Genomic DNA, 27,940 nt, shown 5'->3' with positions numbered 1-27,940 from the left:
AATCATGTAAACGACATGTTAATTGCCATAATCAAACCTAGATTGTCGGAATTTATTTATTCATGTTCACATCTTTTAACCCTTATCACCCGCTCAAAGAATAACTTCGCCTGAGAAACCTAGGCACGTGACCTCGATGCGTTCTTTTTATTGGATTAGACAAGAAGTCTATCCGGCGGCAGCCATCATTGCCGTGGTGAGGGACGAGTTCTCTCGGAATTGGTGGAATATTTTGGCCAAATGCGGCACTAAGTATTAAAGTAAGTTTTCAAGCATGGCCAGGGTTAAAGATTATTGTGTATTCTTTAAATTGAGTATAATTTGCAACGAAATAATCGTCAGTTGAATCCGTATGCAGTAACTTAAATAGAGATTGATGACGTTTGTACAATCACATATGCCCGGTGTTTGAAATCAACACATGGGCAGGTGCGCGTGGTGCTTGACATTTGTCTGTTGAGACTGACACCTTGTCATTATATAATATTTGGTATATAAAACACTTTACTTGAATGCTCCCCGTTAGAAATAACTGAGAAATTTGCATTTGATCTTTATGGAGGAAAGAATCATCTGGAGGTCAAGCAAGGACTCCAGAATGAACCTCGCATGCACCTAGAAAATATATTTTATGGCTGGTATTTACGTCTCACGCTCCTTGTTTATGTCTAATATAACGGTTTATAGGATTTTATTTATTCAGTGCATTATTTTTTTATAACAATCCTAATAACGCAGGGACTTGGTTGAATATGCCCAGTCGATGTACGAGAAAAATATTTCAGATGTGCAATAATACACACGCACCTTGCATACATTGTTTGTATTTTAAAGTAGAAACGAGTTTTGTCAGGTTTAAGCCAAACATCGCTAAAAGGGTACACCCGTACCTGACTTTTAAAAAGCATTGCAACATGTGGTACTGTTGGAAAGCAAGTTAAACACACCTTAAGTGCGACATAGATATTAGTAGTCCAGCATATAACTAGACGAGTTGGCACTGTGCTCTATGTAGCCCTTGGCTGGAATACGAGTTTATTCATATGAACTAAGATATTAGTGAAGTTGATATACCATGCTATGGCCAATAAAGCCAATTATTAGCTAGTGTCCGAGAACGTTATGGATCAGTGATCAGCATGGCAATTCAGAAAGAAATCAAATCAGGACATGAACATTGTTATGTTCATTAATGATCTGTTAAAAACTAATTCCTTGTTCCCATTGTTTGTTTGTTGTGGAGGCAACACATTTATTGGGGTGTTACCAGCATTTGATAACTGCTGATCCCGGAGTAAAGTGACCTCGTTTCCTCCCACTTGACTACCAGAGATTCATCAATAGTTGTTAATATCCTGGTTATAATACACAAAATTGGAGTGTTTCAAATATCTTCTTTTCGCCCCCAATGTTTGAGATATTTTAACGTTGCATTCCAGGTAATAATGTTAAACTCTCTTTGATCTTGCTCATGCCTCTGAATATACAATAACTAAGCCAAGAAATCAGTGTGAAAAGAAATGCGCTCATATTTACAATCTAGTATCAAATAATTCTTATATTTCTCAGTCTTGAGGCTGCTGACCTGGCCTAGATAAATTCCTTAACTACAAATAAAATGCACAAGTTTAATCCATTTGATTATCATGACCCTCACATTTGAGGGTTCGTTTTGAAAACTGTTTTTGACAATTTGAGCAGTTTACATTCTAATTATTATGATTATATGTTTGGTTTAAAAATGTTTGAAAGTCTAGCCTGATCCACAAACATCCTCTTAGACATGATTTTACAATTTTACTGATCAGCAGAATACAACAGCAGTCCAATCTTTAATTAATTAATGTTTTGCATATCTTCTTTTGTGAAATGGTTTTGAGTTGTTCTCATGATATATACTCACACACATAAGAAACGCAGTTGTTTTTTTTATCCAAATAGGAAAAAAACTCGGACCCTAAATTGATATGCGTTTTTGGCATATAGTGAAGCCTGATGGTGTTATCAATCATTTTTGTTGCGTTTTCGAAGGCCCAAGCAAAAACATATCAATAGAAGGAATCACCAAAACAATATGGGTATGAACATATGGGTATCATGCACACACTTGTCGTGAAATCCAATATGCACGAATTGCCACCACCATTAGTGGGTATAAGACTGCACAAAAATTAGGTCTACTACTCCTTGTTCAACAATGCCACGCTTAACTCAAATTGAAAGAAACCAGGCTATCAGACGTTCGGAAGCTGGAGTGTCTGTCCAAAATGGTGCCCATCATTTCGACGTAAACATAACCACTATTTACCATCTCCAGGATCGATACAACGCCACAAAGACCACAGATGTCCTTCTTCGGAGCGGTCGTCCAAGGGTCACAAACCCTCGACAAGATCGGCACATTACCCATAAACACCAGCGAGATCCGCTCTTGTCAACCCCTTTACCTTTCGAAAACTTAATGTCTTCAGTCTTAGTAGCCAATGAAATGTCTTCACTCAATCTTTTTGTCTCTTTGACCCTGTTTGCATTTCTTGTGTTTAATATTGAAAATTACATACCGTATATGACCGTCTATAAGCCGAATTTTGAGGACCAAAAAAAGCAGTCTGTAGAAGGGGGTCGTCTTATCCATCGGTTACGCTTTCGTCAAACTTTTTTCCAGGGTAAGAAAACAACATCGTATCACCGCCATCAAACTTTGTCAGTAGAAAAATTTGCAATTAAACATCACTAGACAAGATTATTTACCTTTAAAGTTCTAAGTTGTTTTTGCTGGGCATTGTATTATTTGCAGGGATTAAGATTACCGTGTGTATCTGAGCCGGAAATAGCAATCAGCTGTGCATACGTTTCCCGGCGAACAAGTTCAAACATGCACAATAATATAACGGGACGAATTCTGACGCAGTCTTCAGTAAAATATAATACAGAATACTATTATTTAACCCAAAGAAATATATCCTAGCATTGTGTAATTTTAATTACAGTTTTTATGTAAAATATATATAATCAACACTAAGGTTATACGGACCCTCATGAACGTGGTAAGCAGAAGTTGTACGCACATGGAATGGGGTAAAATACGGAAGCCATTTAAATTCACACATTTTTACCGATGTTACTGTAAACTAGCAGTCAATGGAAAACGAGGCGGTAATCAGTTCGTGATTGTTGGATGGGGTAAAATAAGCAAGCCAGTTTGTTGCTACAATAAATATGATATTTAGAGAAGCAAAATATATTATGCATTTTCTGTCAACTACACTTCGTTTCGATCCGTGAGTAGACACAATATATATGACTGTGAATTCTTTGAATAATGTGGACCAAAGTTATAATTATTGCTAACTGCCAGTTGTCTGTGGTCTGTGTTTGCCGTGATTAGGACCCCATCGCGGGGGGTCGACTTATGCACGAAACATACCATTTTGACACTGATTTTAAGGGTCAAGTTTGGGGGTCGTCTTATCCATGGGGTCGTCTTATAGACGGTAATATACGCTACATATCTGCATTATACTTGACTTGCGTTACTTTTGCGGCGTGAGTATACAAGTGTATTTTCCAGGTGATAACCAGTCATATGACTGCTACACTAAGTTCATGGTTTTCTAAACATGTCTTTCACTAAAGTTTATAATGCAAGTTACATCTGTTTAATACATTATAATGAAAATCTTGGTGAACATGCGTGAACAAATCATTTTGTTCACTTCTTAAGATTCAACTAGAGACGAGATTGCCAGTTTGTTCCTCTGTATATAACTCTGAAAATATAATATTCTTTTGAACATTTGTAATGATTATTTATCAGGTGATCATTCTTTGCCGTTATCTGTGCCATCTTCTGTGATGTGAAGTTTATGTTCACAGGTGCTGGTTGTGCCTAAATATTTCCACACCCGACCGTCACAATGTTGCTTCGGCTCCAACAAGCAATCCACCTGGTAGACAGTGTCGGATCCAACATGCACAAGATCTCCACACGATGCAGTCGGGGATTCAAATCCGCAGCTCGCTTCTACTGCCAGAAGGCAGAGAAGGAGGCGGTACAAATCCCTGGCACCCCATACAAAAATCTAACCATCGGCGTTCCACGGGAGGTTTTCCCTAATGAACGCCGAGTTGCCCTGTCACCTGCAGCAGTGCAGAACTTGATCAAGAAAGGGTTCACAGTCAATATACAGGAGAATGCAGGGGTGGAGGCAAAGTTTCTCAACGAGGACTATGCTTCAGCTGGTGCCAATATTAGTGCAGCTAAGGGTGCATACGAGTCGGACATCGTCTTAAAGGTTCGGGCACCAGAGGCTTCAGAAATAGGTTCATTCAGAGATAATGGAACATTGATCAGTTTCTTGTACCCTGCACAAAATAAAGCTCTTCTAGATGAACTAGCACAAAAGAATCTGACTGTGTTTGCAATGGACTGTGTGCCGCGCATTAGTCGTGCTCAGGTCTTTGATGCACTCAGTTCCATGGCTAATATCGCTGGCTACAAGGCCGTGTTGGAAGCTGCCAACAACTTCGGCAGATTCTTCACAGGTAAACAAACATAGTTTCGACAGGTATGATCGACATGTTCGATGTGTTCAGATTGATTTAATTAAATGATTAATTCTATTTAAAATTCCTTTTTCCTGTTTACATTTCAAAGCTCGCATTCAAATGTCTCAGAATTTTGTTATAAGTATATTGTATTATATGCTCATTTAAAAATTTTACATTTGAAGAAACTGTGGCTTTTAGGACATTTCAATGTACATTAAGAATATTTTTATAAATAAATGAGGTGATGTTTTATTATATTTTGAAAAACTGTAATATTTTATTTCAGGTCAAATTACAGCTGCTGGAAAAGTGCCCCCTGCAAAGGTTTTGGTTATTGGAGGGGGTGTAGCTGGTCTATCAGCTGTTGGAACAGCCAAAAATATGGGAGCCATTGTGAGAGCGTTTGACACACGAGCTGCTGTGAAGGAACAAGTCGAGTCCTTCGGTGCAGAGTTCTTGGAAGTCAATGTGAAGGTATGAACCCGACTACTGTTCAAGATGGTGTCAAAGGGATGGCATTTTTTTCCTTTCAGTTGGTGACATTAAAATTTATAATTTTGCCTTATCCTGACTCATGCTTAATTGCTTGTCTTCTTCCTTCTGCCCTAGCTGCACGGTACCATGTTCTTTCAGCGCACGCTGCAATTATTGCAAGCGTTTATCTAATTGTGCATTTAATAAATACCTTCTTTGCGTCTTGAGACGTGCCGCAGATAGGTCGAGAAGGGTTGATCCAGTCATGGATAATTCAGCTGAGTCCCTCACCAGTCAACTGCTGTCCGACGACCCCCTACCGTCTGGTGTTCCGCTGGAGTTTCCCTCGGAGGAGAGGCGTGGGACAAAGTCCGCCACCTCCAAGAAGAGACCTGCTTCTCCAGACATCCCGTCGTCGCAGTCCAAGTCTCAGAGGTCGTCATCCACCCAGCGCAGACTCCGCACCCCCAGGGCAGCGTCCACCACCAAGGGGAAGTCAGCGCAGACAACCAGAACTTTCTCGGCCGAGATTGTTCCCTTGACAGTAGAGGGTCTGTATGATGATCAGCCGATCATCATCCCTCAAGTTCCTCGCAAGAAACGACCGGTCTCAGCTACGGTGACTTCAGCGCAGATCTCTTCTCAACCTGAGGTATCAACGCTGCCAACAGATGACCGTCCAGTGGGCCCCGTCGCCGTCACCGCAGCAAGGGCAGCGCCAGTACCACCGCAGGCCTTCAACCCGGGCGACTTTATGCAGCAGTTCTCCCAGCAGATCATGGAGCTGATGGAGCAGCGTTACGGCCTGGAAAAGAAGTCACAGCCAGCCCAGGTCCCGAGCCTTCGCGAAGGCTCCAACGCAGACATCATCTCTGAGGGGCCTGCCATCAACGTGACTTCTGCCAGCAGAACTACACTCCTGGACCAGCCTGCGCGAAGGACGACTCAACCATCACCTGCGGAGGACTAGGACGATCAGCATCCGCGAAGGCCATCACGATCTTCACCGGCTTCGGACTCGGACGATCAACGTTCGCGAATGCGTTCGCGAATGCGTTCGCGAAGGAGGAATCGCAAATCCCCGGACTCTGGATTGGACCACCAGCCTTCGCGAAGGACCAGTCGCCAATCCCCAGATGCGGACTCAGATGTTCAGCCTTCGCGAAGGACGTCAGCTACAGTATCCAAGACATCTTCATCTCACAGATCGTCGAGGGATTCACAAGGACCTTCACGAACTCAGTCGCGAGTCTTCCACCCCCAGCTGTTCCTGTACAACCTTCCCAAGTGGGTGGACGTCTACAACTACACTGGCAAAACTGGGGCATACTACAAGATCCATACGTATCCAACATCCTAAGACACGGATATCGCTTTCAACTACGGGCCACTCCACCGCTTACAGTCAACCCTCACAAGTTCGACTTCAAGAGGGGCGGTGGGGTAGCCTAGTGGTTAAAGTGTTGGCTCTTCACGCCGAAGACCCGGGTTCGAATCCCCACATGGGTACAATGTGTGAAGCCCATTTCTGGTGTCCCCTGCCGTGATGTTGCTGGAATATTGCTAAAAGCGGCGTAAAACCAAACTCAGTCAGTCAGTCGACTTCAAGACACATCAGCTAGAGAAGTTTCGAGAGGCCGTCTCATCTCTTCTAACCAAGCGGGCCTTAGAAATCGTGGATCCAGTCAACATCACACCAGGTTTCTTCTCCCCAGTTTTCCTGGTTCCAAAGAAAAACTCCAAAGAAAAGTTCCGAATCATCTACAATATGAGCACGTTCAACAGGATATTATCTACGCAGACCTCCCACGCTCCGCATGATACATCTACCTCAACTACTCCACCTCGTCCGTCCCATGGACTACATGGCCAGCATAGATCTACAGGATGCCTACCTGCATATCCCTATCCATCCCGACTCGAGAAAGTACCTCAGATTTACACTGGACGGGCTACATTACCAATGGAAGGTCCGGCCATTTGGAATATCATCGGCCCCCTGGTTGTTTACAAGAGTGACGAAACCCATAGTCACATATCTACATCATCGAGGGCTACGCAGTGCATTCTACCTCGACGACGGGATTCAAGTAGATCAAGATCCAGAGCGTCTCAGACTACAGTTGAATTTCACCATCAATCTACTCACTCAGCTAGGATGGTTAGTGAATCTACTCAAGTCGGACCTAGAACCTACACAGGACCTGCAGTTTCTAGGCATCAGATTTCTCACAACGCAGAACCGTATCGTCGTGCCAGAGGACCAATGGCTCAAGATTCAACAGACAATCCCTCAAGCCTTACTCTCTCCGTGGCCACTCCGACAGTGGCAGAGTCTGTTGGGTCTCCTTACGTCCGCACAAGACATGACAGCCAGAGGCAGACTACAGCTATGCCCGTTACAGGTCCTCATCAATGCTCATCTCGACGACCTAGAACCCTTCGCCCCCTTCGGTCTCCCGAATTACCTCAGACCTCATCTACTATGGTCGACCAGGAGGTCGAATGTTTGCGAAGGCATCTATTTAGCAGAGCCGGAGTTCAAGACTCATCTATACGTGGACGCATCACTCCAAGGTTGGGGAGCACATCTCGACAACAATGTGGCAGCCGGGATATGGAATCAGAAAGAGAGAGGTCTGCATATCAACATGCTGGAGATGAAAGCAGTTATCAACGCCATATTCCATTGGAGCACCATTCTACAGAATGCGCATCTCATGGAACACACAGACAACTCTACAGTGGCGTTTTACATAAACAAGCAAGGCTCAACAAGATCATTGAACCTACTGGATCTCTGCTTTCAACTGTTTGACCTCATCGGCGATCTGAACATCCACGTAAGAGCATGTCACATTCCAGGAGCCAAGAATGTCTTAGCAGACGCAACTCTCCCGTCCAACTCAACCATCGCCGACGGAATGGATGCTCCATCCAGAGATCTTCACACAGATCATCAAGGAAATAGGAGCTCCGTTAATAGACCTATTCGCCACCTGCTTCAACAATCAGCTAACAGCATTCGTCTCTCCAGTCCCAGATCCACAAGCGTGGGCAACGGACGCTCTCAGCATATCCTGGGAAGGCCTCAACGCGTACGCGTTTCCTCCGCCAGCGCTTCTACCGAGGGTGTTACAGAAAATCAGCCAGACACGGAACCTCCAACTGATTTTGGTCGCGCCCTACTGGCCAGCGAGAATGTGGTTCCCCATTCTCATACGAGAACTCGGACCACCAATACTGCAAATACCAGAGCGGTCGAATCTACTAGTACAGCCTCACACAAAGCAAGCCCACGGCAACCCAAGGGCATTCCAACTACACGTATGGACTGTATCAAGGCATGTTTAAACAAGAGAGTTTACTCAGCCAGAGCGGCGAAAGCAGTCACGCTTGTACGACGACAAGGGGCGCAGCTTTGAGACCTACGCTGCAAAAAAATGGATTTTCAGCTAGAAAAGCAACACATCCTCAAGTGGCGGACTATATTTGTCACCTACGACAAACCAAACCTCTGAAAGGGTCTACACTCTCAACATACCTAGCGGCATTGAGTTCAGTGATCACTATGAGGACGGGTGCAAAGCTAACCAAAGTACCAGAGTTACTGGCCTCTTATAAATTGGAGGACCAAAAACAGAGATTTCAAGCTCCGGCATGAGACCTCAATATCGTTCTCAGACATCTCACAAGTGACGTTTACGAACCACTGGAGACGACATCCTTCGAAATTGTCGGAAATTCATGCTCTAGATTACGAGAGAATGCGCTTTGATGAAAATCAAAACACAGTGCACATGGGACTGCGATGGGATTTTATTGCTAAGAATCAACTGCCAGGTCAGCCGGACAGACAATTCCATGTCCCAGCATTATCCTCCGTACTCGGACAACATGATACGCTTGACTTATCCTTGTGCCCAGTGAGAGCATTGCAAGTTTATCTACATCGATCCAGAATGAGGAGACGCAAGTTTAAACGACTTTTCGTCCCGATATCAACAGTGACACAGACGAAAGTCTCTCGCACTACGATATCAATCTGGATAAGAATTGTCATACTATGAGCCTACAAGGCTGCAGGACTCGATCCTCCAAGAGCCTCCAACCCTCACGAAATTAGAGCGCTGGCGTCAACACTGGCTCTACATGGGAATTGCTCGCTTACCACGATCATGGAGGGCTGTTTCTGGAAATCGGACATGTTACTTGAGAGATATCGCCACCGAGGACGTCTCAGGCATTCACCATTTCGGCCCTCTGGTTGTCGCACAACAGTTGACAGTTCCCCACAGAAGATGAGACGTAGTCTCGCTGTTTTATCACATGACTTATCAAGCCTACACTCAGCAGAATTTTGCTTCAGTCTCAATGCACGTCTCAAGACTAGCATAAGTGATAAACCCAGTACTTGTAAGTTTACTCGTACAGCAAGGGTCGCTTCTCCACATGGAGTCGCTAAATCCACATTGAAATGTTAACACAAAAAGTAGGACCAAAAATTAACAATTGTGGTCCCCCCATCAAAAGGCAGCTGAAAGAACACCATTGCTAACAGCAGCAGAGTTTAGCAGTAAATACAGTGCCATTATGAAGTTCCCGTAGGGGGGTATATATTGATGTAAAATTCACTAAATAAATCCTAAAGTGCTTTTCCCACCACCTATTCCGTCACATTCTACAAGCAATTAAGCATGAGTCAGGATAAGGAAAAATATGTAATTTTCTGAATAAAATTGATATTTTATACTTATCCTGACTCATGAGGTAAGCCCTCCCAACCTCCCCACTAAACACTTTGGATTTCCCTGCAAATTCAAGTGTCGGGCTCATATTCAGGAGAGAGTGAAGCATGTGGGGGAACGGTGGCGCCAGTTCCCGCCAAAACAGGAAGAAGGGATAACTCTTGGTGAGTAGTGATTAGTGATTTTACGTACACTTTATTGAAGGGAGCTTCAATAAGGAAATACAAGTGTTCCACTATGTTCGCAAGAGGAAGAAGACAAGCAATTAAGCATGAGTCAGGATAAGTATAAAATATCAATGTTATTCAGAAAATTACATGATTATTTAAGTTAAAGTCAAAATGTGGAAAATCTAGTCTTTGCTGTTTGATCATGTGTCGGTCAGTGTTTACATGAACGTTAGTTATGTGACTACTTTGTTTCCTTCAACTGCTGATTACAGATCCAGGTGAGCTAAGTAGATATCCAGGTGTGCTACAGTGCCAAGACACAAGTTTTAATTCAGTCCTCATTGTCTGACATTTTTTTCAGGAATCGGGTGAGGGTGGAGGTGGGTATGCCAAAGAAATGTCCAAAGAGTTCATTGAAGCAGAGATGGCACTGTTTGCCAAACAGGCTAAGGAGGTTGACATCATCATCTCCACTGCTCTCATCCCAGGAAAGAAGGCACCAGTTCTCATCAAGAAGGTGCGTACCATCTCTGGAATATATATAGGCTGATGTGATGCTCCTGATTTTTTGCTATAATTGTCTCTGCTGCTGACATTTAGACTGAGATTGCCGAGTAATTCTTCATCCCATGGTTGAAGGTAAGCTGTAGACATGCCCCTCTTTAGCCCAGATGCAAGGATGGCGTCCAATACAAAATAGTCCAACTCAATGTCACCAAGACCCATCATATGCCTTGTCATTCATAGAAAATGTAAACAAGCCAGTATATGTGGTAATGAAAAGCATCTGACAAGTTTGACACCATCAGCCCAATGTACTGACTATTGTCAGTTATGTGTGCACCAATTTGCATTGCTATTATTTATGGTCAGCAGATGGCAGCATGGTGCGTTAACCAGAGGTGTCACTATACACTGAGACCGTGATACCGTATGTATCCATATATGGTGTGATATTCATATCCCAATGTTGACAAATTCTTATATGTGTCAGAGATACAATTTCTTATGAAATAAAAGAAGTTATCCAAAAAAATTGTCCTTGTACTTGTAACTTCTAAAATGCCACTCAAAGAAGCGATTCATATCCCAATGGTGTATTTGAATTTCATAAGTTCATATTATCTCCATTTTTGCAGGTGAATGACAACTCTTGATCATTTGTGTACAAATGTCCGATACAATACTGTATTGCTGCAATTGTTACAGTTACACACAGTGAAGACAGTTTTCTGTAGTAACTGCACATGAATGTTTGTGTTGCAGTACATGGTCGAGTCCATGAAGCCAGGGTCGGTTGTTGTTGACCTGGCTGCTGAAGCTGGAGGCAACATTGAGACAACAGTCCCAGGGGAAATCACCAAGTACAATGATGTGGTGCACATTGGCTACACCGACCTGCCAAGTCGCCTCCCCACGCAGTCTAGCACCCTGTATGCAAACAACATCACCAAGTTTCTCCTGTCTATTGGTGGGTACTCTTCCACAGATTCTTTAGTCCGGGCACATTGGCTGGTGATAGAATGTCCATGGGCCTTGGGTCTGGGTTCAGATCCCAATTGATCCAGGATCTGTCCGCTCTGTCTTAGTCATGGTTATCCAGCTTGTTAACTGTTTTTAAGATGTCATTCTTTTCTTCCACATCTATCATGTTAAGCTTGCATGGCAAAATGGCATCGAAGTACTATTCAACTGACGTGTATCAATATGTCATCACATTGATATATACTACTTAAGGACGGCCTGATTCTTTCACTGCCATAGTTTGTCAGCTTGACCATTTTTAATGTGAAAAAAGTCAACACTCAATTTTTAAAACGTTGCATATATGTATATTCAAATTCAAGCTGTCCCCACAAATATTTCACCAAATCCTATATTACGCCTGGAAACTTGTGGATATGTTGATTCAAGAAACTGTTTTTGGTTCAGAATTGCATCAAACAGCAGTAATTAAATGAGTAGTCCAGTGGCTATGTGTTCAATCATCATGCCAAATGACCAGTTTTCATTATTTGTAAGGAAAACGTGTGAAGGCTGTTTCTGGCGACATGCTGTTACTGGAATGTAGTGTTGGGAATTGGTTGAAATCTCACAATTGATGATTGGTTCGATACCAACGACCAATCATCGAAAAAATTGGTCATGTTTTAGATTTTCCTATTCATGTTGTAGTTGCAGACAAGTATAAAGAAAAAAACATTTGGTTCTCTGTTGTTTTTTGGTTTTATTTAGAAACTGCACAAATTACATTTGCAAATTTCACATCCAGTGGAAAATGATTCAGTTCCAGTGTAACATAAACTTCCCAGATCATTCAAGAAATATTCAGTCATGACTTTTCAGAAAGTGAAGTGAGTTTTCTAAGAATTAAACAACGTCCTAGATATGTTCCATCATCAAGTATTTCAAACTCTATTACAGCGTTTCCAAAATCGTTTGTGTTCGATTATGAGAAAATGTGATCGATTGCTTTGTCGTTTGGCCACTGCGACCAATCTTCGATTATTTCAATTAATCGGAACACCACTACTGGAATGTTGATGAAAGTGGTGTATTATCTGTGTATTGTCAGCCTGTGACATCATTCACTTGACTGGTTACAGGAGAGAAGGATCACTACAACATCAACTTGGAAGATGAGGTCGTCAGAGGCTCCATCATCCTGCAGGAGGTAATTCATGCTGTTAACCGCAACCTTCTGCAGCACACTGTCCAGCATGTAGCTCACATTCACATCTTCAGTTCCCCCATCACGTCTTAAGCTCCACTACACATCCTCACCTCACCTCATGCCTGTAGCTCACATTCACATCTTCAGTTCCCAATACGTCTGAAGCTCCACTACACATCCGTAGCTCAGTGTCATGCCTGTAGCTCACATTCACATCTTCAGTTCCCCATCACGTCTGTAGCTCCCCTACACATCCGTAGCTCACCGTCATGCTTATAGCTTACCTTCACACCTGTAGGTCCCCTTCACACCTGTAGGTCCCTTCACACCTGTAGGTCCCCTTCACATCTGTAGGTCCCCTTCACATCTGTAGGTCCTTGTAGGTCCCTTCACTCACCCCTTCACGCCTGTAGGTCCCTTCACATCTGTAGGTCCCCTTCACATCTGTAGGTCCCCTTCACATCTGTAGGTCCCCTTCACACCTGTAGGTCCCCTTCACGCCTGTAGGTCCCTTCACACCTGTAGGTCCCTTCACATCTGTAGGTCCCCTTCACATCTGTAGCTCACTCTTTACATCTCTCACCTCATGCCTGTCCCTTCACATCTGTAGCTCACTTGTAGGTCACTGTAGGTCCCCTTCACACACATCTGTAGGTAGGTCCCCTTCACACCTGTAGGTCCCCTTCACCTGTAGGTCCCCTTCACACCTGTAGGTCCCTTCACATCTGTAGGTCCCCTTCACATCTGTAGCTCACTTTACATCTCTAGGTCCCCTTCACATCTGTAGGTCCCTTCTGTAGGTCACCCTTCACAGCTCTGTAGGTCCCCTTCACACCTGTAGGTCCCCTTCACATCTGTAACATCTGTAGGTCCCCTTCACACCTGTAGGTCCCCTTCACACCTGTAGGTCCCCTTCACATCTGTAGGTCCTCTTCACATCTGTTACTACATACGTGTTCTTAAACATATTAACTAGACAGCATGGCCAGTTCGTACGCAAACAAATCCCCTTTGAAGCTTTTTCTTGGGTTGTTTTTTGTAAGCGACTCGTACAACCTATTTGACACATTGTCATCAGTTTCCTACTTTTGTTGTGTAGGCCATGGGGTAGCCTAGTGGTTAAAGCGTTTGCTCTTCATGCTGAAGACCTAGGTTCGATTCCCCGCATGAATACAAAGTGTGAAGCCCATTTCTGGTGTCCCCGTCGTGATATTGCTGGAATATTGCTAAAGGCAGCTTAAAACTAAACCGCTCACTCACTCTCCATGTTCTAGAGAAGGTTAGTACTCCTATGGAAATTATTTCGAAAATAGCATTGATATTTTTCAGCACTTTGTTCTGACATTCCTCACATGAAATGGATGTGGTGTTGTAGGGCAAGTTGTTGTGGCCTCCACCACCCCCACCACCACCTTCCCCAGCAGAGGTGGCAGCAGCAACACCGGCAAAGGCAGTCGTGAAGGAACCACCTCCACCACCAAACTACTTCAACAACACTCTCAAAGAATCTCTTATGTACACAACCGGACTGGGAAGTATGATTGGTGAGTGTCTTGTCCACAGCAAGTGGAATGCATGGGCGGCCATTCAGTGAAAATGATAAATCCGTGACAAAATCATCAAAGGACACAATAATAATAATGTTTTGATGGACCCGTGAAGATCCGGGTTAGAATTGGTCTTCAGCAACCCATGCTTGTCATAAGAGCCGTCTTGACGGGATCATGTACGTCAGATGGCATTACAATGTATGTCAGATGTCATTACAATGTACGTCAGATGGCATTACAATTTGCCATGAGATGATCTTGTTCAACTGTACTTGATGCATGCAAGCAAAATGCAACACAACATGAAGGTGCACAACTGTATTGTATGATTAGTTATTGCAGTTTCAGCACATCTGTAGTCTTTGTGCTCAGGGAAAGCTCCCCTGGAGATCCATAGCTTTCAATCACTATCTGTGAAGATCCGGGTTAGAATTGATCTTCAGTAACCCATGCTTGTCATAAGAGGCAACTACTGGGATCAGGTGGTCAGGCTTGCTGACTTGGTTGACATATGTCATTGTATAGATGCTGGATTGTCTGGTCCAGACTCGATTATCTACAGACCGCCGCCATATAGCTGGAATATTGCTGGGCGCTGCGTAAAACTAAACTCACTCACTCTCTGGATGCACTGTTGGATGATGGGAATAACAATTATGTATTGTGCTAAAGTTTTGGAAGAGGTCATCTTGATCCAGAGGGAAGCAATAAGTTATATTTTTCCAGTGGAAGAATTTATGACGGGTGATGAATCCTGATACATCTCCTGATCTGGAGACGTGTAGTCTTTAACTTGTTAGTTGAGGTTTAGGGCAAGTATCCCTGAGAAGATACAAGATATGGTATGCATCTGTCACACTGAAGACTATCTGTATTGTACTGCTATGAACATCAGAGATGACATGGAATACAGTTTTGATAGTTGCAGATTTCATGTTCCTGATAACTTGAGATACAAAATGTGGCATGTCATTTTGTGATGTATCGGTTATATGATCTGTCATCACAGGTTAATGTATGTATCAACATAACCCAACTGTCTCACAGCTTCACCTGACATAATTGTCTTCCAGGTCTCGGTATGGCTTCACCCAACTCGGCTTTCACTCAGATGGTGACTACATTCGGACTGGCAGGAATTGTTGGTATGTAGAAAATTAACACACTGTTTCATGTTTTGATATTTAGGCTTCTACTGTCTGGCGGAAGATGACAGACCTACAGCATGAGACATTGCCATAGAACACTCATATCCAGGTGTTCCGTAATAAAGCTTCTTTATAGTCATAGCTTCAGGTGGAATATCTGTCAAAGTTGCATTCTCATTTCCAAAGTAATGTATTGTTTAATGAGAATAAGTAATTTCTATTTTTAAAATTTGAAAGAAAATGTATTTTCTAATAATCGTTCAACTGTGCAGAACTGTGCAGAATATAGATTTGCAAAGTGGAATGTAGTATCTTCAGGATGCTTAGCTTATTGACCCATGGACCCATTGGACCCATGAAGATCCAGGCTAGAATTGGTCTTCAGCAACCCATGCTTGTCGTAAGAGGCGACTAACGGGATCGGGTGGTCAGGCTCGCTGACATGGTTGACCTGTGTCATCGTATCCCAATTGTGTAGATCAATGCTCATGATGTTGATCATTGGATTGTTTGGTCCAGACTCGATTATTTACAGGCCGCCGCCATATGGCTGGAATATTGCTGAATGCAGCGTTAAACAACAAACCAACCTTGAAATGTGTTGCATCAGCTTTCATATATTTGCTCCCCTAAAGATTTGTAACATCAGTTTACTTTGAAAAACTTTAACTTCTTTATTAACATTTGTTTCAATGTTTGTTTATTCGTTGCTAGGTTACCATACTGTATGGGGCGTGACACCAGCTCTGCACTCACCTCTGATGTCAGTGACTAATGCTGTCTCAGGGACAACAGCTGTGGGGGGGCTTGCTGCTCATGGGGGGTGGCTACATGCCTTCCAACACTGTCCAATCTCTCGCAGCGCTGGCAGCGTTCATCTCCTCCGTCAACATCGGTGGCGGCTTCGTGGTCACTCAGAGGATGCTGGACATGTTCAAGAGGCCAGGTACTCAGGTCATTCAGCATAATCAGTAGTGATGCTTTGTCTGTGTTCTTGGTGTGATATCAATACAAGATGACGACAAGTTATTTATGATTCAATACTATATCATAATCATTCATTATTCTGCTCTATTTTTATATTTAAGTCAATGATAAAGCCTTCATATTATGGATGTCCTATTCTAACAAGAGTTACTTCCCTTGCATTATGTGAAGTCATCGTTGGTATCATCCCATATTATCAGCACATTGTTTATCAAGAACAATGGACTGGTTGTGACAGTTTGGAAGGGAATATCACTCCAATCCTGAAGGATCTACACTGGCTTCCAGTGCAGCACAGGATTACTTTCAAGATCCTCTGCTGAGCCCACCAGTGTCTGTCCGGTGACGCTCCAGGCTACCTACAGGACTTCCTGCCTATCTACTCTCCCCCCTCGATCCCTAAGCTCTGAGTCCAAGCTTCTGTGTCGCATTCCCAACATCAAGACTGAGATATGGCCAGCGCTCCTTCTCATATGCAGCAACATCCGCATTGAACAGCCTCCCAGAATCTCCAAATCTAATGTCGTTCAGACGTCAACAGCTTTGGACTCTGACTGTGCGCTTCGAGCATGCATTAAGCATGGAGTAATGTGCAATACAAGTGGCCTATTATCCCCCGCCGCGCTGCATGTTAAGATTGTCAGCAAGGTATCTCAAGAACGGTTCACTGGATTTTCTTCATAGACTTTCACGACTTCCCTTGAATGCTTCTCAATAAGCAATTTCTTTATTACTAATTTTGACATTCATGTCAAGGTCAAAGTGAGTCTTGAAAATATTTGTACGTTTGAACAACTACAGAGCAAGATATCAAGAGAGGTTGACTGACTGGTCATGTTTTTGTTGACATTTAACCTCATCTTAAACTACGACCCTCACTTTCATTACTTTTTAAGTTTGATTTGATAATTTGCGCTAAATATTTAGTGGTCTTAAAATCTACGATAAAGGGCCAGGCAAAATTGAAAACAGTAGCTTTATGTTCTAATTCTAAGGCGCATAGGATCAGGGCTCTGTAAGTGATAGATTTGTATAGTTTCCGAGAATGTTATAATCGTATGGAAAGTATTCCTCTTTCTTTCTTAGTTTGTATTGTCTTGTATCTCCGGAGATGTGTTAAATGTGCAATTTAGGAAGTTCTTGGGGTTTTTTTGACACTTAAAGAACTATATTTGGTCAGACTTTTCTCATGTGCAAATACTTTTGGAAAATCTCTTAAATTCACCATTTCCACACATAGTATCAGCATAAATACATGTAGTACTGCTGCTCATTACAACATTAACAAGATGTATGTGAATATATTTGATAAGTGTCCACAACATTTGTTAAAAGTTACTCCTTTGAAACTTATGCAAGTCAGGACAAGAAACCCCCTCATTGTGATTTGTGCTTTAGTCTGACACTTACTGATTTCTCTACTTGAAATGTCATCACATCGTGGCTTGTTTCAGATGATCCCCCAGAGTACAACTACCTGTACGGGATCCCCGCTGCGGCTTTCCTGGGGGGATATGGCTACACCGCCTCCACTGGGACATACCCGGACATCCACCAGATGGCATACTTGGCAGCTGGACTCTGCTGTGTAGGCGCACTCACTGGCCTGGCTTCCCAGAAAACTGCCCGCATCGGTCAGTGTTGTAATATCACTATGTCATCAGGGGCAGTGGGGTCAGTGTTGTAATATCACTATGTCATCAGGGGCGGTGGGGTCAGTGTTGTAATATCACTTTGTCATCAGGGGCGGTGGGGTCAGTGTTGTAGCCTTGTGGTTTAAGTATCCGCTTGTCACGCAGAAGATCCAGGTTCATTTCCCTGCATGGGTACAATGTGTGAAGCCCATTTCTGTTGTCAACCACCTTGATATTGCTGGAATATTGCTAAAAGTGGCGTAAAACTAAACTCACTCGCTCTGTATGTTTATGTTAATTTAAATCCAAAATCCAAATGCGCAAGATTTCTTTCAATGTTGGTGATGCAATATCATACCAGTACTGTTATCCAACTAGAAATGAAGTACTCTAAATTGTATGTGCATATTTCATCATTGTTACCTGTGTACAGGTAATGTCCTTGGCATGATTGGCGTGACGTCGGGCATTGCTGCCACCCTGGGGATGTTGAAGCCTGCCCCAGAAACTGTAGCACAGATGGGAGGCTGCATGGGCCTTGGTAAGTCACCTCTCTCCTTCAGGGACCAACTACACAACTTGTCTGGGTTATGTCACACCTCTCCTTCAGGGACCAACTACACAACTTGTCTGGGTTATGTCACACCTCTCCTTCAGGGACCAACTACACAACTTGTCTGGGTTATGTCACACCTCTCCTTCAGGGACCAACTACACAACTTGTCTGGGTTATGTCACACCTCTCCTTCAGGGACCAACTACACAACTTGTCTGGGTTATGTCACACCTCTCCTTCAGGGACCAACTACACAACTTGTCTGGGTTATGTCACACCTCTCCTTCAGGGACCAACTACACAACTTGTCTGGGTTATGTCACACCTCTCCTTCAGGGACCAACTACACAACTTGTCTGGGTTATGTCACACCTCTCCTTCAGGGACCAACTACACAACTTGTCTGGGTTATGTCACACCTCTCCTTCAGGGACCAACTACACAACTTGTCTGGGTTAGCCTAGTGGTTAAGGCATCGGCTCGTCACAAGCCAAAGACCCAAGTTCGATTCCCCACATGGGTACAATTTGTGAAGCCCTTTTCCAGTGTCTTCTGAAGTTCCGAATATTTTTAAAAGTGGCTTAAAACCATACTCACTGACTTACCAACTCGCCAACTTGTCTGAATGAAGGTAGTTTTATCTGCTGTGAAAATGCTTTAAGTCTTCTGATGAAAAATTGCGTAGATTGATGTTCAAGCTGTTCATCACTTGATTGTCTGGTCCAGACTCGATTATTTACAGACTGCTGCCATATAGCTGGAATATTGCTGAGTAAACCCACTCTCGCTCACTCTTCTGATGAAATATACTTGATACATGGATTTTTATGTTGATATAAGCCTTGTTTAATGCAGAGCTCTAGATAAGCTTTTTACAATCTGGGTATTTTACCCATGGTGTCTGTTATAAATGGGTTCTACTGATCTTCAGTGGGTACTCAAAATTTCCAACCCCCACTCTTTTTTTTAAATGTGGGTATTTTCTATGTCCGTAATTTAAAAAATGTTAAAAAAGATAACTATAGCCAGTTGTTTGTACTTCAAACATTAACATGGTTGTTGTTTAAAGGTAAATACCCCAAAAATGTGAAGTTTTAAGTTACTTTATTATTGGACTTGTGCAGTGACTAAATTGAAATACATGTCGGCATGAATGTTATTTTCAACTGGTTAACTGTTTGAACTCTCACAATAATACTGTATAAATGGAAGCAGGTATGGTTAACTTGATGTATCACTTACTAATTGTCATTCAGTGTCACACGTTTTAGCCAATTTAGGAGGTCTGGGCTTGTAATCACAGAAGAGTCTGCCCTTTCTTCTTCTTTTTCTGAGCCAGTGTTTGATTGCAGGATGGGAATCAAATGACTGCAGAGAGGGACCCAGCATACTGATTTTGAGGAGTAAATCCAGTTTTTCAGAACCAAGTGATGCTCTAAACTTATTCTTCAGTCAATTTTGTGTGCTGAAGCTCCGCTCGCATTCAACACTTGTAAGCTGCATACACAGAGCAATGGAAGTCAGCTTGGCTCAGTTCGGCATTGAATCTTTGTGAAGCAGAATGACCCTTTTGCAGAGTTGTTCAGGTAGAGGTTTTGAATGTTCTACTGATCATTCCTCTAAGCCTGGGCCGTTCATCAAGAAGTTTGTCAGGTTGTAGCAGGGGTCCCACCAGTTTAATGTGTTCTTCCAGACCTTGGTGTAGATCCCCTTCTATCACTTTGACCTCCTTCTGTGCACCATAGAGAGCACCAAGATGTGCGACACCATCACCAGACTCCTCTCCAGAGACAGTGTTTACTGTAAGTGGTTCCAGAGCCATACTCATATCTGTGAAAATGGCACTGTCTTCCTCCTTGAATCTGTTCTTGATATTCTTCATGAGGTTCTTCAGGTATTCTGCTCTGAGGGTCTCAAACTGTCCGTTCATTGTTTTAGCAAATAGCAACTTCTCTCCACCTACAAATGCTTCTTCATTCTTTATTTCAATTCTGGTCTTCATTTCCTTCAAGCCTTGCCCATCATGAGCTTTCATGGTATCGACTTTATTGAGTGTCCCTTCAATAAGTGGCCTGAGTTCACTAAAGAGAAGGTTTTTCTTCTGGAGGCTACAGCTTAACACTGCCAACTCTGTGTGGACATCAAGGAGGAAAGCTATTACCAGTGCCACTTTATAGCTAGCAAAGTACGTGTACAAGCCTTCTGCAACTGCATTTTTCTCAGCTGCAAATTTTGACAGTGTTGGTAGGACAGATTCAAAACTTTCAAAAACTGCTCCAACTGCATTTTTCCAGCCTAGCCATCGAATAGAATGTGGTTCCTTGATTGTCAGTTCTGGCTCTTCTAGAAGTGTTTGAATACTTTTAAGAGCAAGTATTCGTCTACTTGATGCAGATATAAAGTTGTAGAGTGAATTGAACTTGTCTCTGAACATAACCATGCATTCAATTTTCTTAATCAAGGTTCAGCCTGTGAGCTACACAGTGGGTCTGGATGCAGAAAGGCGAATACTTGGCTTGCATTTGTTTTCCTACACCTGTGAGCTAAACCATCACAGCAGCAGCGCCCATCAGTTGAGAGAGAAACACATGCCTAACTTTTCAAATTCTGCTGCTACACAGTTAACAGTGGTGTGAGCACAACCATCATCAATAGGATGATTACATAAGAAACTAGTCACAGGCTGTCAAGCTTTCACATATCTGACACATATGCTTAACCTTTCTTCAACAGTCACATCAATGCTTTCATCAAGCATTATTGAAAATAATTCAGATAAATTAATCTCATTGACAAGTGTCTTTGTCAGGACATGGCAAATAGATTTTTGAATCTCGGTTACAGTTGACCAACTCAAGCTCTTGTACTTGACATCCAAACCATTCATTTTCTGTAATGACAACAGACCATTCACCTGTTCAGATGGGCATTCTGATTTGGCAGCAAATAAACAGTATTAAACAAGACGGTGTCATCATTAGAACAAACGTAACCAACATCGTCGCCTAATTCCTCTTGTATTATTTCTGCCCCCTTGTCTCTCTCCATTTTATCAGAAGCATGTTTGTGATCTTCACTGTTGTTATACCTGATCAGGCTCGACATCTGAATACTTGGTGTACCATCACTAGCCCACACACTTGTAAGGGACAAACTTATCTTTGCCGACTGACAATAAGTGCAGCATAGTCTCATTTCATCAGTTTGTTTATTGAAAGATAACCATGGAAACTTCATTTTCCATGCATCCTGAGTTTTTTTTCGAACGTTTATTCCCGTCACGTTTCTTTGCCCCTGCGTGTGTGACAGTGGTGAGCAAATCTGCCAACATTCTATCGACAGCAACCTCCGATTTAAAACAATTTCCAATAAGTTCAGCAATTATTTCTTTTGCTATGGCAGAAGTTTCAAATGATCGATTTCGAACTGTGACAAATGCCGAAATCTTACTTTGAGATGTTTTAGACGACGAATGAACACGCGACTTCCGTGAGGCCATCGTTGATAAACAATGAGTGTCCAGACTTTCTAACAAGACGAGCGATTTCATTGGATGATATTTTGAGCAGAACTAATCAAGACGAGTGTTACATACATAACTAACTGCATTTGCGCGATTGTTTCTTTCTGTAGTTCATAATACGAAGAGCTTCATATTGAAATTCAATCGATAATCTACCCTATCCGATCGTAACATTTGACAGCTACTTTCTGTTACGCACTTTCTTTTTGCCGGTAAGTCAGGGTACGCAGGTTAGCAAATACCCAAAGAGTTTCTGTAATTGCCTTTGCGTATTTGGGACGCTACAGATATATTTCTGTGCATATTTTGGAAATTTAAATGCGTAATTTACGCAGATATGCAGCTTATCTAGACTTCTGTTTAATGACTTCATGGATGAAATGTACATTACGTGTGTTTTGATAGAAATATCTGATTTTACTAAATATGTCTTAATTTGAAGTAGGATCTTTTGCAGTTTTACGTACTGCCTTTACCACATGCTCTTTCCATTTTAATGAGGCTTAATGACATGGTTCTTCTTTTGCTGTTGCAGGTGTCATGATTGGTGCAGTTGCAGCAAAACGTATTGAGGTGACCGACCTACCCCAGATGGTGGCGCTGTTCCACAGCCTGGTGGGCGCTGCTGCCGTCCTCACCTGCTTAGCGGAGTACCTGCAAGAGTATCCCCACTTTGCCACTGACCCGGCTGCAAACGTCATCAAGACCTTCCTCTTTCTGGGGACCTTCATTGGTGGAGTGACCTTCACCGGGTCTCTCATTGCTTTCGGAAAGCTGCAGGGTGAGCACGACCCACAGGACAACATCTCACAGATGTTAATTCTTTCTTAAATCGTACTGACCCAGTAATTTGCCATTGTGAAGCTGCGAACTGCGAAGCTTATTCACATTTATTATACATTTGCCATATTTATGTCATAGTTGCAATCGACCAAAAAATATCACAAGGACTGTTTTAATAGACAATGTTTGTAATTATTTAGCCTTACAATGTTTGGTATGTTTGTTTCATGTTATGTTTATTCTTGCCTCCCAGGAGTCCTCAAGTCCGACCCTCTGCTCCTGCCGGGCCGCAACTTGCTGAACATGACTATGATGGCGGCAACGTCGGCGCCATGGCCTATTACATGGCCAGCCCCAGCAGTGCTGTAGGACTCAGCATGCTCGGCACCACCACAGCGCTCTCCAGCTTGATGGGCATCACTCTCACCGCTGCCATTGGAGGTAATACCACTGACCACCACATGCAGGCTGATGACGTAACACTTCTTACCCATGAAGATCCAATTTAGAATTGATCTTCAGTAACCTATGCTTGTCGTAAAGGGCTATTAATGGAATCAGGTGGTCAGGCTCACTGGCTTGTTGACACATGTCATCGTGTCCCAATTGCGAAGATTGATGCTTATGATGATCACTGGACTGTTTGGTCCAGACTCAATTATTCACAGACTGCTGTCATATTGCTGGAATATTGCTGAGTGTGGCATAAAACTAAACTCACACACCCATACCACTTCTTCAGGCAGAGAGTGATGACACACCACTCTTTACAGACCTGAATAGATACAAGCCATCTCTGTACCACAAACACTTAAGTTCTGTGAATGTAAATTTGAAACATCAAACTGAAACATAAAACTTGAATTTGGTCGATAACCAGCACGGGAGGGAATGAAAATTGCCGTGTTTACACAATGTCGATCACGAAAGCACTTCCAGGGCTGCTATTCCTTTGAAACCTGTTTCCCTGTTTGTTATTACCAGGAGCTGACATGCCAGTGGTGATCACGGTGTTGAACAGCTACTCAGGCTGGGCGCTGTGTGCCGAGGGCTTCATGATGGACAACAATCTCATGACAATCGTTGGTGCCTTGATCGGTTCATCTGGTGCCATCCTCTCCTACATAATGTGCAAGGTCAGTGAGCAGCTTGTCTATGGCCAACAGAAATTGCAGATGACAGCTGTCTGTAGTCTGTTCGGCTCATAGATTGTTGGGTCTGTGACGTAGCCAAGTGGTTAAAGTGTTCTGTTTCCCACATGGTACAATGTGTGAAGCCTTCTTCTGGTGCCCATGCAGTGATACAGCTATAAGCGTCTTAAAACTAAACTGGCTGGCTCATAGATTCACTGATTGTGGTTTGGTATGGGGCCCAGGCAGCTGCGGAGTGCCAGGAACTTACTGTCTTCCTCGTGGGTTAGTTTTTAGGTTTCTTCCTGTCATGCAGTTTTGGGATAAGTTCCGATGACTTGTCTGACTTCAAGCTTACAGCCCCCATCATCTTGGCACCTTGTGATGTAACTTAAATACTGTTCAAAACATTAATCAAAACCCAGTAGTCAGTTAGGTCTTGTTTTCCTCATTTTGCAATTGGAGTTTGAAATGAGCAAATCATCAAACAGGGTTGCCACAAAGTGTTTTTTGCCATTGAGGTTGCAAGGGTTGTTGTCTGAACAAGATAGATTTACGCAGTTCTCTCATGATGGCTACATTTGTCTTGATGGGATGTTAGCTGCTATCATTCTTAAATAGCTCTGGGGTGCTTGATACTTGTCTCGCCATCTCACCTTGTAGATTTGTGGTGTTTCAGGCCATGAACAGGTCTCTACCCAATGTCATCCTGGGTGGCTATGGAACCAGCTCGACTGGCAAAGGCAAACCCATGGAGATCACTGGAACTCACACAGAGGTGAACGTTGACCAGACCGTTGAGATGATCCGAGACTCCAAGAACATCATCATCACACCAGGTTACGGCTTGTGTGTGGCCAAGGCCCAGTACCCCATTGCTGAGATGGTCTCGTTGCTCAAAAAGAAGGGACATAATGTACGCTTCGGCATCCATCCGGTTGCTGGTAAGTTGTATAGTTGGTCATCCACATTGTTTCCAAGATGGACTCAATATTTTGTAAACCACATTGTTCATGGTGAGTTATTGGACATCCTTGTTGTTGACACACACCAAGTTTTGACTGGTCATGGAAGGCCAACTCACATGAGATACTACAGTTGAGTTGCCTTCCTTTGGCACCGGCAGGACTTTATCATTGGTTCTAATTCCCAATTTCTGCCTTAACCCTAACTCAGCGCTGGCATGTTTCACATGATAGTATAAAATCTGTTTCTTCCTTACAAATAACAAGTAGTTTTAGCAATCAGGTGGTTCGGCTTGGTGACTTGTTGCTTTTTGTGTCCATTACCCCAAGAGCAGAACAGAATATTTTCAGATGTGAGAATGATTTCAGTGTAATTATTTTTCTGACTCTGTGTTCAGGGCGTATGCCTGGTCAGCTGAACGTGCTGCTGGCAGAAGCAGGTGTGCCCTATGACATTGTTCTGGAGATGGATGAAATCAACGAAGACTTCAAAGAAACCGACCTGGTGATGGTTATCGGTGCAAACGACACAGTCAACTCAGCGGCTGAGGAGGACCCCAACTCAATCATCGCAGGGATGCCTGTGTTGAGAGTGTGGCTTTCTAAACAGGTTTGTAGCTGCTATTCATCCAGTTTTGACCCAGTGGCTATTCCAGTACAGTAGGGGTGGTGGGGTAGCCTAGTGGTTAAAGCGTTTGCTTGTCACGCTAAAGATCCGGGTTTGATTCCCCACATGGGTACAATGTGTGAAGCCCATTTCTAGTGTCCCCTGTCGTGATATTGCTGGAATATTGCTTAAAGCAGCATAAAACCATACTCGCTCACTCCAATATAATAATACAATAGGCCCCAAAATAACATGTATGTGCCGTAAGAAAGTAATAATTGGATTGGTCAGATGCAGCTGATTGACTAGAAATCTGACCATAACATCTGCTACTGGATTATCGTGTCCAGCCTCTTGTGTCGATATTACTTCTAGCTTGTGCATCAATGTTCCAGCTACTTGACATCAACCTTTAAACAATTAAGTCAGACCCTCCTGTAGTAATGGCCTTAAAATAATATTAAAATTCTTCAGTGTTTCTGATAAATTCTATAACAGAAAAAATTACGAATTCTGTGCATAAAGTGCAACGCGCGTACATTTCTGCAGCAAGTGAACATTTCTGCAAAATAAGTAGCATCCAATACAACAGGAACTGCTGGATCAGACAAATATGTGATTGAAAGGATAAGCAACGATCCACAAGCATCTTAGTCTCCTATTTAATCAACTTTTATGACATTCATGAGGTACTCGGGACCCATTGTACATTAAAACACACAAATCCTATCCATTACTATTGCTTGAAACAGTACTCTATTGTTACGCACCCATCGATTTCCAGGTTAAAATTGGCCTTCAACAGGCTGTTTGTTGAAAGAGGTGACTAACTGGGTGAAGTGGTCACGCTTTCTGCATTAGTTGATGCATGTCGTTTCCCAAGAAGATCCGTGTTAGAATTGGTCCTCAGTAACCCATGCTTGTCATAAGAGGCGACCAACGGGAAAAGGCGGTCAGGCTCACTGACTTGGTTGACACGTGTCATCGTATCCCAGTTGCGTAGATCGATGCTCATGCTGTTGATCACTGGATTGCAGCGTTAAACAACCAGCCAACCAACCGATGAATGTTGTTGTATCCAAAATGCCTGGGTTGACCTCGTGGTGCCAGTGTAATTTATGGACCGCTATCCTACAGCTGGACTTATGCTCTGTGCAGCTGTTAACAACAAAATGTAGTTATTCACACTGTGATCCAAAAGATAGAATATTGGAACAGACGGTAGATGGTTCAATCCCCAGGCTGCTTAGCTACCCCTCAATATTTAAGTATTTAGGGGGGCAGTGGGGTTCGATATCCCACATGTAAAATGTGTGAAGCTCATTTCTGGTGTCCCCCACCATGATGTTGCTGGAATATTGCTAAAAGCGGCATAAAACTAAACTCACTCACTCACTCAGTATTTAAGGGATGAAATTTCTTTCAGAATTGGGTACCTACCCATGTGCTACTGCTGCATGGTATCTGTGTAGACCATGCAGTGAAATGAAATGATCTTAAACAATATTTAGCCCATGTCACCACACTTCAAACAAATGCAATTGAGTTTGTGTCAGCCAAACTGTATTACTTGCCCTGTATTTGATTGGCACTCCTCACATCTCCATGTTCCTTTCCAGGTCGTTGTGATGAAGAGAACCTTGGGTGTGGGATATGCAGCAGTAGATAACCCAATCTTCTTCAAGGAAAACTCAGGCATGTTGCTAGGCGACGCTAAGAAGACCTGTGATGCCCTTCTATCTAAACTGCGTGAAACTTATGAAGAATAATGTAGTCTATAGGTTTCTAACATAATGTACATTTAGAAATAAGCCAATTCATAGTCAAGATTGAGGTAGCTGTCACATTCTCAGGATCTGGTCAAACTCATCTGAAAGATGTACTTTTCCAGATTTTCATAAACATTTTTTACAAATTCCAGGGATCTGATTTTGAGAGGATGTCAGCTGCCCCAAGTAATGAGTTGACTTTCATGACTGAGTGTGAGACTGTTATTTAACACAGTAGTAAATGCTTGGCGAGCGTCTGAGAAATTGTCCTGTGTATTTTATATTTTTCATCTTGACCATGCGATCAAATAAGGGGAAAGCTATTCATAAAGGGCTGGAATCACACTTGTGAGGTACCCAAGAAATTGTTAGAAAACCTAAAAATGATTCGCATTACAATAGCATATATCAGGCATTCCGATCGGGGTTGTAACTTGAGATTGTTTTGTATTGAACATCTCACAAAAAAGTATTTCTTTTGTCAAAATGAGCTTAGTATAATTTTATTGAGAGCTTCTTTTCTTATAAAGCTGGGCTGTTTTATGACTCCAGTGAACCACAAAGTGCTGTGTTTAAAGTGCTAGCACATGACTGTATTTCTTCAGTTGAGTGAGATGATTCGGTGAAAGTCAGTGTGTTACTGGATGAGGTGAATAAAAGTCTAAAACCTC

At 42.8% G+C, this 27,940-nt stretch overlaps 1 protein-coding gene across 1 annotated transcript; it reads left to right on the top strand.

The window, feature by feature from the left end:
• The first annotated feature begins 144 nt into the window (after positions 1-144).
• LOC124255931 (NAD(P) transhydrogenase, mitochondrial-like) lies at positions 145-27,940 on the top strand. Its single transcript, XM_046689878.1, is given in 19 exon segments — positions 145-260; positions 3,877-4,545; positions 4,838-5,025; positions 10,305-10,460; positions 11,210-11,414; positions 12,550-12,617; positions 13,993-14,161; positions 15,241-15,312; positions 16,030-16,127; positions 16,129-16,261; positions 17,757-17,936; positions 18,370-18,477; positions 22,551-22,796; positions 23,052-23,117; positions 23,120-23,239; positions 23,783-23,934; positions 24,608-24,872; positions 25,292-25,503; positions 27,120-27,940. Coding segments are annotated over 18 exon segments (3,216 nt in total). The 5' UTR covers positions 145-260; positions 3,877-3,917; the 3' UTR covers positions 27,270-27,940.

Source organism: Haliotis rubra, unplaced genomic scaffold (genome assembly GCF_003918875.1).
Source record: "Haliotis rubra isolate DU_JTF1 unplaced genomic scaffold, ASM391887v1 Scf613, whole genome shotgun sequence".
NCBI classification, from domain to species: domain Eukaryota; kingdom Metazoa; phylum Mollusca; class Gastropoda; order Lepetellida; family Haliotidae; genus Haliotis; species Haliotis rubra.
This window is presented reverse-complemented; position numbering and strand designations above follow the sequence as displayed.